Source organism: Apium graveolens, chromosome 5 (assembly GCF_009905375.1).
Source record: "Apium graveolens cultivar Ventura chromosome 5, ASM990537v1, whole genome shotgun sequence".
NCBI classification, from domain to species: domain Eukaryota; kingdom Viridiplantae; phylum Streptophyta; class Magnoliopsida; order Apiales; family Apiaceae; genus Apium; species Apium graveolens.
Window position 1 is genome coordinate 127,993,073 of NC_133651.1, and position 15,044 is coordinate 128,008,116.

General features: G+C 32.3%; 3 protein-coding genes across 13 annotated transcripts; 2 read left to right on the forward strand and 1 right to left on the reverse strand.

Annotated features, from left to right (window-relative positions):
• Window positions 1-913: 913 nt before the first annotated feature.
• LOC141724484 (uncharacterized) lies at window positions 914-8,336 on the forward strand. Of its 11 annotated transcripts, XR_012576714.1 has the most exons (7): window positions 914-1,040; window positions 1,704-1,777; window positions 1,973-3,021; window positions 3,583-4,486; window positions 5,599-5,750; window positions 6,232-6,394; window positions 7,935-8,336. XR_012576714.1 is itself a non-coding variant. In XM_074526644.1 (2 exons), the coding sequence occupies exons 1-2, from the start codon at window positions 2,587-2,589 to the stop codon at window positions 4,390-4,392; spliced, it is 1,245 nt and encodes a 414-aa protein (XP_074382745.1). In that variant the 5' UTR covers window positions 1,607-2,586; the 3' UTR covers window positions 4,393-4,626. The 11 variants fall into 11 exon arrangements, 1 of the variants encoding a protein (XP_074382745.1); XR_012576706.1 differs by lacking the exon at window positions 914-1,040 and adding an exon at window positions 4,708-4,767 and having other exon boundaries at window positions 1,607-3,021; XR_012576712.1 differs by lacking the exon at window positions 914-1,040 and having other exon boundaries at window positions 1,607-1,777; window positions 1,917-3,021.
• A 2,925-nt stretch (window positions 8,337-11,261) lies between these two features.
• On the forward strand, window positions 11,262-12,038 carry LOC141724485 (protein EARLY RESPONSIVE TO DEHYDRATION 15-like). Its single transcript, XM_074526645.1, has 2 exons — window positions 11,262-11,578; window positions 11,670-12,038. Exons 1-2 carry the CDS (start codon window positions 11,326-11,328, stop codon window positions 11,822-11,824), a joined length of 408 nt encoding a protein of 135 aa, XP_074382746.1. The 5' UTR covers window positions 11,262-11,325; the 3' UTR covers window positions 11,825-12,038.
• On the reverse strand, window positions 11,337-12,992 carry LOC141724487 (copper transport protein ATX1-like). Its single transcript, XM_074526646.1, has 3 exons — window positions 12,765-12,992; window positions 12,536-12,611; window positions 11,337-12,453 (listed from the first exon to the last, which is right to left on the reverse strand). Exons 1-3 carry the CDS (start codon window positions 12,951-12,953, stop codon window positions 12,323-12,325), a joined length of 396 nt encoding a protein of 131 aa, XP_074382747.1. The 5' UTR covers window positions 12,954-12,992; the 3' UTR covers window positions 11,337-12,322.
• Between the last annotated feature and the right edge of the window lie 2,052 nt (window positions 12,993-15,044).

Here is a 15,044-nt window from a genome sequence, read left to right on the forward strand (position 1 = left end):
CTTTATGTATGTAAATATTATTTTTAAAATAGAACTTTTTTTCAAATTAATTTAAAACTTTAATAGTAAAACATGTATAATAAGTAGTAAATAAATTCAAAATTAGAATCATTATTAATTTAAAAATAAATAAACAAGTACAACACATTAGAATTGAGTATAATTATTTGAATCGGTCCAAATTGACCGTTTTAAATCATCAAAACCTAACTTTTTAGTTTTGAGGGTTTGGTTATGTTTTGATTTAGGTTTTATATGCTATTTTCACTTTTAAACCGACCAAAATAACCGAAATAAATCATTAACACATATGTTTTATAAAATTTAATTTTGTAGTTTATTGAAATTTTTCGGTTTGTGTTCGATTTTCATTTTGAGACCAAAATAACCGAACTAAATTGTTAATATGTATATGTTATAAATAATATTTTCATAGGAGCACGGTTGGATGTTAAAGGGTTTATCCTCTCTCGTCCCCTAGGCATGGTGGCTCACCCCGAGATTATTTGAGAACAGATAATGTAAGGTTATAAGCCATATTTGTTAAAAAAATATATAATATTAGAATAGTTTTATTTCAATATTTAAATGATAGTTAGTTCTCATTTTGTATTATTCTTTGTCCTCCTCCTTATTTTATTTACTACTCTGTAATAATTTTTTTCAAAAAAAATAATTTCAAAAACGTGTAAGAGTATATTGAGAAGTAGGATACGAGGGATATTTAATATACAGTACTGTCAACTCGATTCACAATGCACCTACTCAATTCACGAGACACTCGAGACACTCAACATTCAATTCTTAGCAAGGTTACAAAAGTAATTACTGATTACTGTAAGAAGTAAATTATTGCCGCATTTAGCACCACCGAGATTATATTGAGGGTGTTGTGGTGTTTTGGGGGAAAAACATACTTAACCCTAAATTATTTTGCTCCGAAAGAGAGTACTTGGGTTCTCCCAATAACTAAATGCACTGGTTGTTGTTGGATACGCAGGCAGGGCGACCTTGGCGATTATTCTCACCTCACTTACAAGGTTCGACTATTTCTATCTATATCTCCTTGTTCAATTGAATTATATTACTATAATTTGGTCTGGTTTGGTTGTTTATTTTTTTGTTTGTTGAATATGTATGTTTTTTAAAAACTATCAATCTTAATTCTCAATCATCATCCTATTATCATACTGAAATTGAAAACTATGGGCACGTTATTTGATAAAAATTTAAACTTTTACAGCTTCATCTATGGAAGGAGATGATAATCTATATTTGTTAGATGATTTTGAATTTGAATCGAAAGAAGACCATTTGATTGATTTATTAAGCAGGAACTCAGAAGATAAAATCTCAACTACTTGATACGTTTGTCCGGGATCATTATACGTCTGTTATATAACAGCAGACTCATAAAACTACTTAATACTTCTGTTGTCAAATTAAATACGTATGTGCATTTGTAACAGACATATAAAATATTTATTTTCAAAATTAAAAATAAAGAAAAAAAACATAACAATTATTTTATATGTGTGTTCAATTTAATACATCATCTGTTTATACCAGACAAAAAAGTTTAATTAAAAAAATAAAAACAAAATAAAATGTAAGAAAACAATCACGAAACAAAACATCACACATATCCCCAATCTAATAGCTGCTTTTCATCCCCGTTTTCAATCGGTTACATCTCGAATTAGGTTGAAATCGCGGTTGCCCGATCTTGAACCACCAACAGTTAATCAAGCTTTCTCAGTCGTCCTTTCGATTGCAGGTAAATCACTCGCTCCCTCCTCTTCCTCTCTCAGACCCAAAATAGTCGTAGTATATATATGGTATACATATGTTTTTATGTGTTTCAATTTTGTGAGTTCTTATATTGAGGGTGTTGTGGTGTTTTGGGGGAAAAACAGAGCTTAACCCTAAATTATTTTGCTCTCCTGGTTGTTGTTGGTTCGACTGGAAACAGAGCTTAATCTATATTTGTTCGATGGTTTTGAATTTGAATCGAAGGAAGACCATTTAATTGATTTGTTAAGCAGCAGCAGCAGCATCAGGAACTCAGAACATAAAACCTCAACTGAGATCGATTCAGAAGATAAAATCTCAACCGAGAGCGATGTACTTCGTAAATTTTATAATCATAGTGTAAGATGTGGTTATGGTGTAAGATGTGAGCATGTTATCGAACTTTAATGTGCTAAAGTCTTTATTGATGATAACGATGATGATGGCGTTGTAGTTTTAGGTGACATTAGAATTGTTAATAACCCATCACAACTTCCCGTGGATATTATAATTTATAATCATGCGTCACGCATTTATCCTCACCACAATTTCTTACAATTATCCAGTCCTGACGAAATCCCCAACTTGGTTCAACCGTCCGTCTTTGTTGATATCCAAAATTTTAATACTGGTGATGTTATTGTCTCTGGTTCCAAAAGGTTACTTAAAACAACCGACAGGCCTTCCCTCAATCCTCCCTTTGAAAATATTTCCACCCTGACATTTCATGGTGATGGTGGTCGTGTTGAACTGCAATATGCGGCTTTAACATTTGGGGTCTATGCTCAAGTTGAAATGATTCTGTGTAAAGATGTGGATGATAAAGATGTGGATGATCATGTACAAGGGGTTGAGATTTTTGGTATAATCTGTGCCAAGTCTAACCTATTGTTTTCACCCAAAGAGTGCTATGAAAACCATATGTTCAATGTGATAGAAGAGGAGCATGTGTGGGTTCGATTGGGGACTGAGATTCCCTTGTTTAAAAACCTTGTTGCCCTGCCGGCATATTCAGACCTTGAAATCTCAGTTAACATGCTGGGCTCTGAAGATGATGCATTCATTGTTCAGGGTACTGCGTGTTTTCAGCCTACTAACTCTTTTGTTGAATGGAAAGACATTCGAGGTCTAAATGGATTCTATGTGGAGGTAAAAGTTACATACTGCGAACCATCTTTCCTAAACCAGCCTTTTGATCACGTGGACAGAGTACCTCTTCTTTGTTGTGTGGTATGTTTTTTCATTATGTTCTCTTATATCACTTTAACTAGTACTTTGCTTGTGTATTTTTAGGGCGTTCAACTGTAATCTATCTAGAAATATTAGCATCATTCCATGTCGTTACAAATTTTTTTAAACAAAACAAGTGGATTAGCATGTTTATTAGAGTACATGAACTTTGAGATCTTGTCATACTCTTTACAATTGCATCTTCATGTCAGCCTCTTTTTTTCTTTTTCCCCTTATTGGTTCCATCTCCCAAACTTTAGTCTTTCCTTGTTTCGTGTGAACATTCAGGATGTTAGATAGAGTTTTTGATGAGCATGTTTAGTGGAGTCTATGAACTCTCGAGATTTTGTACTCTTTTCAACTGTCCTTTGTGTTTTTTTGGGTTTGTTTTCTTCCTTTAGACGTGAACTAGCCTTTTGTATAGCTCTGTTTTGTGCCAATAAAGAATTTTATCATCCAAAAATTTCACTCTTTTATATATTTAGATAATATATTTTCTCCTTCTTTTCCTTTCAATTTTTTTCTGCTATTTGATTAAACTTATTTTACTTCTTTTGTCAGCCTCGGTTTCCTCAGATTTATGCATCTCAGATTCTAGAGGTATTCTCGTTGTTTATTGCCCGCCCAAATTGTAAGGAGGTAAATTTGTATGGAACTGTTAAAATTATCGACTCAGAGGGCTGTTGCACCATCTTCAGTTGTAGTAGGAATGAGGCATACTTCTTGTCTCGTGATTGCAACTTCTTACCTATGCAAGGGCCTAATCGAGTTGTTACACCAGTTGATCCGTTTTCCATTCGAATTGATCTCAGCGACGTTGATGGGCATGTTAAGATCAAAGGATTGGTTTCAGCAGATTATAATATGGAAGAACTTCGAAAGCCTTGGTTTGATAGGCGACTTTGTTCGGTTGTTGGGGGTGTCAACAAGAATAGTTTTGCTGCTGTTTACTATACCTCGTTCTCGTCTGCTGTTCAGGCAAATCTTACAGTCCGTCACGAATGTAAGCGTAGATCTTCAGGTTGTGTTAAGATTTATGGGGATGTTATTGCCTTATATCCCAAGCTGGCCTCTACAAATTACTATAAGAAGTTCTTTCAAATAAAACTCTTCACAAGGAATGAGGTAAACCCATTAGAAGGAGAGGAGAACTTTGAACTTTCAAGAACTTTCTTAGCGGTGCCAATTGATTTTATTTTGCAAATGAAAGTAGACCTGTATTTCCAAACTAGTGAAGGTACTTATAGTGTCAAGAAAATCAAGAGTTTGCAGATTGGAGAACCTTGTATAGCCATTGAGAGAGATGATGTTAACATTTTCATAGATGTCATGTGGAAAGGTCTTCCATATGTCTCACATGAATGTTTATAATATGATCCACCAGCTCATTCTAGCTCTTTCCGTTTATGTGGCTGCTCTGTTCAACCCTTTTTGCATCATTTTGGAACCCCACAAAACAAATCAAGTAAGTTATGATGCAAGGCTTAGCCTAGGGTATTCCGGGGACTCAAGTTATTCTGTTATATTAGATTTTATAATTAAAGTACTATGCTGTATTGTTGTTCAATACGGATGTATAAAATGTTTTTAAGATTTTCAAGGATTCGTGCTAAATGTGATTTCTGTATATCATTGATATCTGTTGAGACTGTTAAATATGATATTGACAAATTTTGTTTTGGCCAGGATTATTAGAAAAGCAATCAATTGTACAGGTTTTGGTTTGACCTGAGGGTTAAATATCGGGTAGGTATTTAACCCGATAATTGTCCTTGTATTCCTGGTTAGTATTGTATATGTCAACCAAGATCGTGCTCATAGCTTTACCTGCTCAATGTTAAAACAAAAATAACCATTTTACAGGTTTTGTATTCCAATTGTTGTGAGAAAAATGTGCACTCGAAACCCATCGCTAAAAAAGAAACCGAGATTGTGTCTTCTCGGCTTTCGTAACTTAATTGAGGGATCCTCATACCTAGCTGCTCAAGCAATTTTGGTAAAAAAAGTGGGCTATCATTTGGGTGATTATGTCTAGACCTAATAATTCGGATAAACGATCCGGTTTGGGATCGGATCCATGTTGGATCGGATCAAATTTCAGTTATGATAATGAAATCTGATATGTTTCTTCATCGTTTAAATATCACATTGATACTTATAATGTTTCCTTCATTGTTTAAACACCATAATGTTCCTGTTAGTTCTACTTTGAAATGTTCTGACCCTTCAATATTTAGTTTGATATCTCGTTCCGTTAATATAGTAACTTGAGACCTTTATTATCTGTTAGCTGTAGATACTTGATCTGACTCCTTATACCTTTTCCAATATCTTATAATTGAGAACAATTGATTTAACTTCATATCCCTGATTCTATTAACTCACAACCACAGAGACAAATAACTTAAATCCTTTTCATTTATTCCTTGTTACTTGATAGTTAGTGTTATTGGGAGAAATTGGTATAACAATAATTACGGAGGTTGCTGGATTTATGGAGCAAAACACGGATATTTTGCTAAAAACACGGAGGTGATTTGTAATTGTTTGTGGCTGATCTTGTTGGGTGCATTTCAGGGGTGAACTGTTTCATATCCCAAACAAGAGGCCTACGTATCCTATTTATAGGGAGTCAAGCCATACATAGTTCTTGGAGAAGAAGTTACCTAGACTGGCTAGGGTTTTTAGAAGTCCATCTTGGTCCAAGTCCACTCACTTGTCCCATCACAGTACGTATCTTTCGAAATGTAAAATACTTTGCTTGATCTTTAGGTTCTCAATTGGATAGACATATAGCTATACATGACTATGAAAAATCTGATGAAGTTATATAAGTTATGACTTTTAGAAACTTGTGAGCTTAAGCAGGTTAAAATACTAAACATCATGATCGACTTGTAAATGGTTTGGTTCATCCATTATCCTAAGTTTCCCCAAATTACATTTGTAAGGATATGTAGTCATAGTCCTAGAGATGATTTTCAGTGAAGCAAACCAATCATTATAAGTTTCCTCGGCGACTTCAAAGAGACTTAATGACTAGGAGTCCTAAATGTCTGTGATTGAGAGAAATATGCAATTACTCTCTCCCTAGAACCACCAGTTTGAGCAATATATGAGTTACATTATTCATGTCTAGCTAATTCCACCACTCTGTATTCCTATATCTGAGGTAGGTACCTTAATTAGTCTCAGTTTCATGTTTTTCAGGCCTCATTATAACTTGAATTTGCTAAGTATTGTTGTTGGTGGGCAGTTGCTTTCTGTTGATCCAGTAGCATTTGCAACATCAAGTAACCGAGGAACTATCGTAGATTCTGGAACAACTTTGACATACCTTGTTGCAGAAGCTTATGATCCCTTTGTTGACACAGTAAGTTCAGCTTTTCTTTACTTCTGTAATAAACTTTTATTGAGATTTTTTATGAAATAGATTGGTGACCTGCATTTATTTAACCATGAAAGTTCAGTTTTTCTTCTAAATTTGTGTCAAACTTCTGTAACCAACCGGTACTTTTGTAACGAGAAAACGAAACGAAATTGAAAACAAACCAGCAAAACAAAATTTCAGTAAAGGAAATACACTGAACTTGATATAAAATGAAGAACGGGAAAAGGAATACAATAATGAAATGTGTTCACAAATCTGGATAATCCCCTCTCTACCCACTATCTCTCTTTATATCCTCAGTCACCAACTTAACACGTGTCATCCATCTAACAGTTGACTTCTATAAACCGTTATGCACATGATCCAAAGTATAATTCTCACTAAAATGACGTAGTTTCCCAGCAGCTAATATTTTGAATATTACATAAATTAAATAAATTAATTAACTAACATAACTGACGTGGAAATTCAGTTATGATAGTTACAACTTCTTGAGATTCATTGTACGAAATAGATTGGTGACTTGGTGACGTGCATTTATAAGTCTAAATCAGATCTGGAGAAGGGGAGAGGGTGAACAGACTTACCTGCCTGCTGCATTTATAATATTACTCAGTCTGTCATTACTTACTGAATTGGAAAAAGGAAAGACAATTGTCTAAGTCCTTTTTTTGGTTTTATATTGAAAAAATAAAAGAGTTTCAGAGTCCTCTTTGAACTATTAGTATGAGTATGAGTACGAGAAATGTGAAAACTCCTGCTATCTGTTGAGAATCTATGGCATGAAGAGATACCTTAAATTTCTTAAAAAACCAAGATTTCTGGGTCGGTATAATTCCTTTTCTAATAATTTATCAAGTTACAAAGTGTGAAAATTTCTTGGGTTGCAATATTTATCGTCATTCATCTACTCTATAGTGCATTGGTGGTATGTACATTTTGGCAGCTAGAAATGCAGGGCTAATGCTCTTGATGTATCCGATTCGTTTCTAGATGTAGTGTGTAATTATAAGTAAATTGTGCCTAATGATAATAGTTACTTCCCTTGCATATACAGTGGCTATCCTGGTTATTCTAATAATGTACATGTATATGATTGTGTTCTAGAACTGTGTTGACATTTTTATCTTATCATATTAGTTCTTAAAATCTAAGCTACTATGTTTTCCTCCATTTTATGTGGCCCTACGATATCAGACCATTAATTTATATACTATTTTTTCTATTTATGTTTCCTTTATACCATTTTCTGAAGTTTGAATTAGTTTAGCTGTGCTGTTTAAGTTGTGATTTAATTTTAATTTTTGTTACTATTGTGGTATCATATTCTTTAAATTGTTCTAGATGTTAGATGTTATTCCCTGACTGTGTGCTGGATTTGCAACATTCTTATATGTTAGTGGTATTTAGCCTTTACAATCTTACAATCTGTATAAATAATAGGACTGCATAAACCCAAATTTTTAACATTGATCTTATATTGATACCAAGATAATTCATGTTTGTTTTTCTTAATTTTCAGAGCCGGTGATTAAGGGATTCCACTTGAAGGCATGCTGCAAAATAAGAATAGATGCACTTTGCTGAAATCTTTGGCAAGTTTGGGACCTTCATATCTTGGATCAGATTTAAAAAGTTAAGATGAGGGTCTATTGATCAAATTTTCCATTCCGATGGAATAAATGTGTGATGTGAGAAATGAAAGGGTACAAAGCATCACTGATTGCAAGATAACAGGCAGCAAAGGGGAATGAAAAATTAGCAAAAAAAATAAAAAAATTAAAAATTAGTGAGATTATTTTATAAATGCAGTTGTAGGTTCCAAAGTGGATATTCATAATGTGTACAGGGGGAGTAACAAAGTGTTTGGAGTTGAACTTTATTATTTTTTAATATTGGTAATATTTAATTATAACTTTTAATATTGCTAACACTTGTAATATTCATAACTTTTTTTTATATAAAATTAAATAGTAGTATAAAAGAGGAAATATTCTTGAATTTTGCTTAATATATGTCTATTAAAACTTTACTTTTGTTTTTAAAAAAAATTACCTGTATGTTATATGTATCTTATGTATGTATACTTGCACTTTCAAAAATTTTGACTAAAGAATTTATTAAAAATAAAAATTTTATAAATCTATGAAGCATGCTCAATAAAATCACATATCATAGGTTTTAAACCGGCTTAATTATAATTTAACCCTTAAAATAAGACACATTATACATATAAACCCATGTTGAATATTTAGATTTGTTCACTTTAACCCTTTTGTCAAAATTTCTTCCAATACCGCCCTCAATCTCAAGGGTTATTATGTCCACAATCAGATACTTCAAGGGCAATATTTTTCGTCAATCATTTTCTTGTCATTTTTATTTATTAAATAATATAAAATATATATAAATGTATAATATAATAATTAAAAATATATTATATTTAGTTTAATTTCAGTGAATATTACTAGAATTATAAATTTTGCTTATTGAAAAAACTTGCAAAATTTTAATATACTAATAATATCTTAGAATATATGCAATTATAACTAATATAAATTAAAACTTAGTTGATTATATAGACTAATTAATATGATAAATAATATTATTAAAAAAATAGATGTTAAATAATTTTAAATAATTTTTTAAATAATTTTTCGCAAGAATAAAAAAAAGTATATAAAAAATGATTAAAGGTTAAAATGTATAAAATTAAGAGAAAATTGCACTTTGCATCATCTTATTTTGTTTTAAAAACAAATGTGTATCAATAGTATTGGAAACTGAGTTTGCACCCCTCAACTTCAACCTGCCAATTCAGAAAGCACCCCTTCGACGGTTATTATTAAAAAAGTAAGGGGTAGAATGGGAATTTCAGTAAAATATTAACTAAACTAATTTTTTTATTTTTCAGATTATATTAAAAATTGAATTTATTATTATAGCTATAAAATAATATCTTTAAATTTTTTGAATAATATTATATAGTTGAGTTTTGAATTTTAGTAATATTATTAATGCTAAAAATTATATAATTCTACCAAAATTAAATTCAAAATAATTTATATATATATATTATATATAATTAATTTAATATAATTATTTCATTTTAAAGTCTTTGACGTCGTTATGATTTTAAAGTGCATTTAATGAAAATATTCTGATCAATATTAATATTTAATATACAAGAAATCATTTTTATAAATATTTTGAAATATTTTTGAAATTCCAACTAAAATTTATTTACATTTTAAAATAAAGTTCCCTTTTTACCCCTTATTATTTTAATTATAATCTGTAAAAAGGTGCATACTGAATGAGTAAGTTGAAGTTGACGGGTGCAAGTTGTATTTCCGAAAGTTCTGGTATAAAATTGTTTTTTCAACTTTGTTTGAGGGTACAAAGTGCATTTATCTAATCTATAAAACCTTTAAGAGTAAAATCGGAAAAATAATTAGCACAAGGGTTGAAGGGTATACAACATATAGTTAAGGGGTCAAAATGTATAATTTTTTAGTTTAAGGGTTTATGTGTACATTAGGTTATATTTTAAGGGCTAAATTATAATTAAGCTCTGTAATCATACTATAAAGCATTTAGAAATATAATCACTTACATTACAATCTTTTTTAAATATTCTTTCTAAGTTTTTCTGATATTTATTATTTAAAAATTTGTTCAAACCGGGCGAAGCACGGTTTATCCCCTAGTTACTTCATAAAATGTGTACTCCCGCAAAATGGCAGAATCCATGTGCTAATCTTGAGGGTAGGCACGCGGGCATGTCCAGTTGTGGAGCTGACATTCGCCTTGTTCGTATATTTTTATGTGTATTTTTGTGTTTTATGTATTAAAGACTAAATATATATATATGATATATTTAGCATTTCTGTGTTAAAGAGTTCACATATACGTAATTTATTGTTTCGTGTATAAAAATAAATAAATAAATATATATTTTATATTTTTTATATGATTTTAAAATATATATATTTAAATATAATGATATATTTTTGGATATATTTTTATAAATATTTATGTATATACATACATATAATATTACAAAACATGTATATTTATATAATTGAATATATAAATATCTTATATTTATTAATAAATTTAATCATTTCCTATACTTTTGTGTCATGTCGAGTAGTCAAGGATAAATACATATATGTAATCGTTTAAATTTTGTATTTTATTATATCGTATATTTTCGTATTCGTGCATTGAAAAACTGAACACATATCCAATTATATTGTATCGTATATTAAATTATAATTTTTTTTTTGTTTTTTTTGTCGGAACAAGTTTTACTGTATTTATTTGTCCGCACAGGACTACTTATTCTAATCAGACTAAATATTTTATTATAGACATAGAAAATCGAGATTGGGGTAGATAAGAAAAGGATAAGACCAGTGACGTGTTTCCTATTAGTATCTAGTAGACTAGTACTCCATCTACTGCCAAGTAAAAATACATTGAAGTATTGAACCATTCCCATTTCATTTCGCCACAGTTGACTGTTATACTTGTACCATGCCTCCTACCAGATTACCCGTTTGTTTACTTATATGGTTTTTTAATTGGGGCATACGATGAACATTAACTTTCATGAATTTGGTTATTCTAATTATAAATATTGATGGACCTCTACATTTATAACCACTCAATAAATAAAAATACATCAAATTTATAAAATTTAGTATTTATTATGTGTCCTTGGGCAAACATTAGAAAGACCGTTAATTGTATAACAAGATTTAAAAATAATTTAGCAAAACAGAAAAGTTTAAAAATACGAGATAACAAATCGAGATAACAAATCATTTACTCATTATATAAACACACACATACGCTGCAGACTACTCACACTCATCACTTATCTATCTTCATCATCTTTTACAAAAATGGCAATGAAAATAGTTTCACACAACACTTGTTCATTCTCTACACTCAATCCCAACGCTCCCATGTTCGTACCGTCGGCGTATCGCGTAGTCGAGGACTTCTCCGATCAGTGGTGGTCTCTCGTCGAGTCTTCTCCTTGGTTCCGCGATTACTGGCTCGCTGAGCGCTTCACCGATCCCCAAACTCTCGACGAGATGGACGATCTCTTTGCCGACTCCGACTTTTTCGCCGGCGATGTTGACGCCGTTAAAGGTGAGTGCAATTTAACGTTTAATTATTACATCGGAGCTGTTGATTTAACAGTTTCTTACTCATTTGACTTTTTTGTTGACTTTTGTGTTAGATGAAGGAGAGGAGATTGGAAAGGAGTTGATCTCGCTGGGAGCATTGAAGTGGCGTAAGCCACGTGTAGCCACAGAGAGGAAGATGTGCGGTCGGAAAGCGCCGAAGATTGTGAATGTGAAAGTGAGTCCGAGGTCGATTCAGCAACCTAGGTAGAGCGAGTTGTGAATCAGTGAGTTTTGAACTCGAGGAGCTAGGGTTTATATGTGTTGTGTTAGCTGTTCCTGTACTCTGACTTGATTTAGATTTTTAAACTTGTGTGTATGTGTAGTTTGACATTTGAACTCATGTTTTCATCTCCGGTGTTTGCTTTTCTATGTTTATAAGTGTTTGAATTTCATTCTTTTTTAAAAATCGATTCAGCCTTTGATTCTGGATTAGCAATTAGATAAGTAAGAAATTACGCAAAGATGAAACTGATCAAAATCACAAATCCAGTGCATCGTTCACAAAATATCCGCATATTTATTAGCAATCTATTGATTGGTGGCTGTTACATAATAATTTGTGTATTAACAGTAAGCAGATCTATTGAAAAAATTGAGGATTCGTCATCCTTATGTAATTTATATGTTGTAAAGAGGATGCGTAGTCTTACAAAAGATTAGTAGGTTGGTTGATGAAAATAGCCACATAGGTGTGTTTCCACAAAGTCTACTGAAGGTCTTCCCAGATAGTAGATTGCTTTCCAATTTTTTGAAGAGCTTTCATTACTTCCTCTGTGGTTACTTTGCCTGTTACCTTGATCTTGTTCAGCTGTGTATCAACATCGTATGTTTCTATATCTGCTTTACCCCAAATTAACGAATCGCAGAGTTATTTGTATGCAATAGAATAACACCTTATATGGTGAATTTTTAGCATTACCTTCAATCTTCTTCACAGCCTTCAAAATCTTCTTGATGCATTCATCGCAGTGTAAACCCACTTTCAATTCCACCACCTAAATTAATGTACAGAAAATCATTCCGGATTCAAAAATGTCAGTACTGTCGAAAACTTTATACCCCATGTAACTAGACTATCAATGTGTGTGTGTAAACTCAAGAGAAGCATTGTATTTGTAAACAAGTTGAAGTATAATGTTACCACTCACATTAGCCATTGTGTATTTTTTGTGGCGTTCAACTTTGGTTTTCCCTTTGCAACTGTAGTTAGAGCTTGGTGATACAAGTGGGAGAGAATGAGAAAGCGGACCAAACGTTGGTGGAGTATATATGTTAATGGCCGATCGATTGCAATACAAGTATACAATGACGAATGGGTGGGGTTGAGCTTCAGGCATACGATACCTGCTTTTTTGCCCAGTGTCATTTCATTTCACTTTTATAAAGCCAAAGTCTTTATTGACTTTAGTTGATGTTAGGCACCCGCTGTACACGCCTGATAGCCCGTATTCCAAAATTGGGATATTGGTTTTGTTAGGCTGAACAACTTTTCAGATAATTGATGATTAATCACAATATTAATCGGAAATAATTTAATTAAATAATAATTATATAATTTTTTTATTTAATTTTCATTAATTGTTTATAAGATTTATAAAAATTATACTGCATATCACCTGTTCATATTTGATATTTAAGAGATGTATACATATTTTTATAATTATTATAAATACTCACTAGTTGGTAGTTAAAAAAATTAATACCTACTATATATAAATTCGTGATATGCTAAAATTAGTTACATAGAAAATCAAATACAGAAAATGAACCAATCGAATGTATTTTCTGTAGAAATAAAAGTAATTTAATTGAAATTTTTATTTAATTATTAGAAATTAGGATTTAGGAACATGTGATAGTCAATATAAGCTAATATATTATTATTAAATATTAATTATTATTTTGAACTTTAGTTTTTCTTTATTTTTTTTATTAATTTTCACATTTTAACCAAACTGGCCGCTTTTGACGCGAATTGGCCGATTTTTGACCGAATTGATCGATTTTTTATTTAAAACGCACTTTGACCCGATTTCTGATTAATCGAGACGGGACCCGTCCAAACTTCGATTAATCAATCGATTAATCTGTTAATCGGCCGATTTTTAGAACACTACTATCAACTTAGTTTGGTTATAATGGGACAGAGAAACGGAATATTGTCTTTTGTTTATTCACTTATATAAGTTAAATTTTAATTTAATGTAAACACCAATGTTTTTTCTATTTTTATATAGATAAAATTATTAACTTTTCGACTTTTAAATCAATAATATTGGTGAAGACAAAATACATTATGACTAACCTGCGTCTGTGTGCTCCCTCGAAAAAAAACGTGTGTGTGCAATTTAACCGGGTCAGCCTCTTTTTAAAATAAGGAAAATGTTAAAAACCCCAAATATTGTTATAATTTTTTTGAAGTATTTTTATAAATGACAACCTTTCTCATAATAATATGAGACCCAACATGCATTCATATCCACTCACGAATTAAATTTCTACATGTGTGACACCATATCATTTTTTTAACTATTTTGGTACATGACAACTCCAATCCACGGTCAAGTACTTTCGACTTTGTGCCTGGAATTTTCTTGCGGTGTAGCTGCGGTTGGGTTTTTGCAAAATAATACCGCAGGGGGTTTTGAGCCCCGCGGCGCCTCCGGTATGAGAGTAAGAACTCGCTTTTAGATGACGAAGGTAGAAATGTAAGGTGACTTGTGTGTGTATATGAGCGTGTGCAGGAGAGAGTGATTAACCTCTAACATTTTTTTCCTTGAACTATTTATAGCCCAATGGTAGGGTTTAGGGGTTGGTACCTTTCAATTAGTGTCGTTCGTTGCTGTGAGCGTAGGACTTCTGGCTAGACCGGTTGTCTTACACGTGTCCTAGTCAGGGTTATTGAGCAATATTTCAAGGATGCTCTAACACGTGCCTTGATCATTCCCTTTATTGGTCATCAATAGCTGTCATTGTCACGTGTTTGAGCTCGTTCCTTGTGTGTTAGGCTCTCTGAGATATGGGCCGTGAGGAAGTTTTGGTCCGAGGTTTTGGTGGAGCTGGACCCAAAAGGTCCTGGACTTATCAGGAGCTGGACCTATCCGGACCTGGATGAGGTGGTCTAGACCCGGGTCCAACAAGGATTATGTATCCTATCATTTTCCCCCACTCCCTTATGCCGATTCTATAGATGAGGGAGTTGAGTAAAAAGTCTTCGGGAGAAAATGTAGAGCTTTCTCTCCCCTTAGTTTGGGTTGTGTCGTAGTAGATCAATCCGTACTTGTAGGGAAAGTTTAGAGATTTCTCGACCCCCCAGTCTGGGTCCTGTTGTGTTTAAAGGAGTTGCACCACGTGAGTTGTCTTGTAGAGAGAAAAATTGAGCATTCTTGCCCCTCAGTTCGAGTCTTGTTGAACTGAGAGGAGATGGA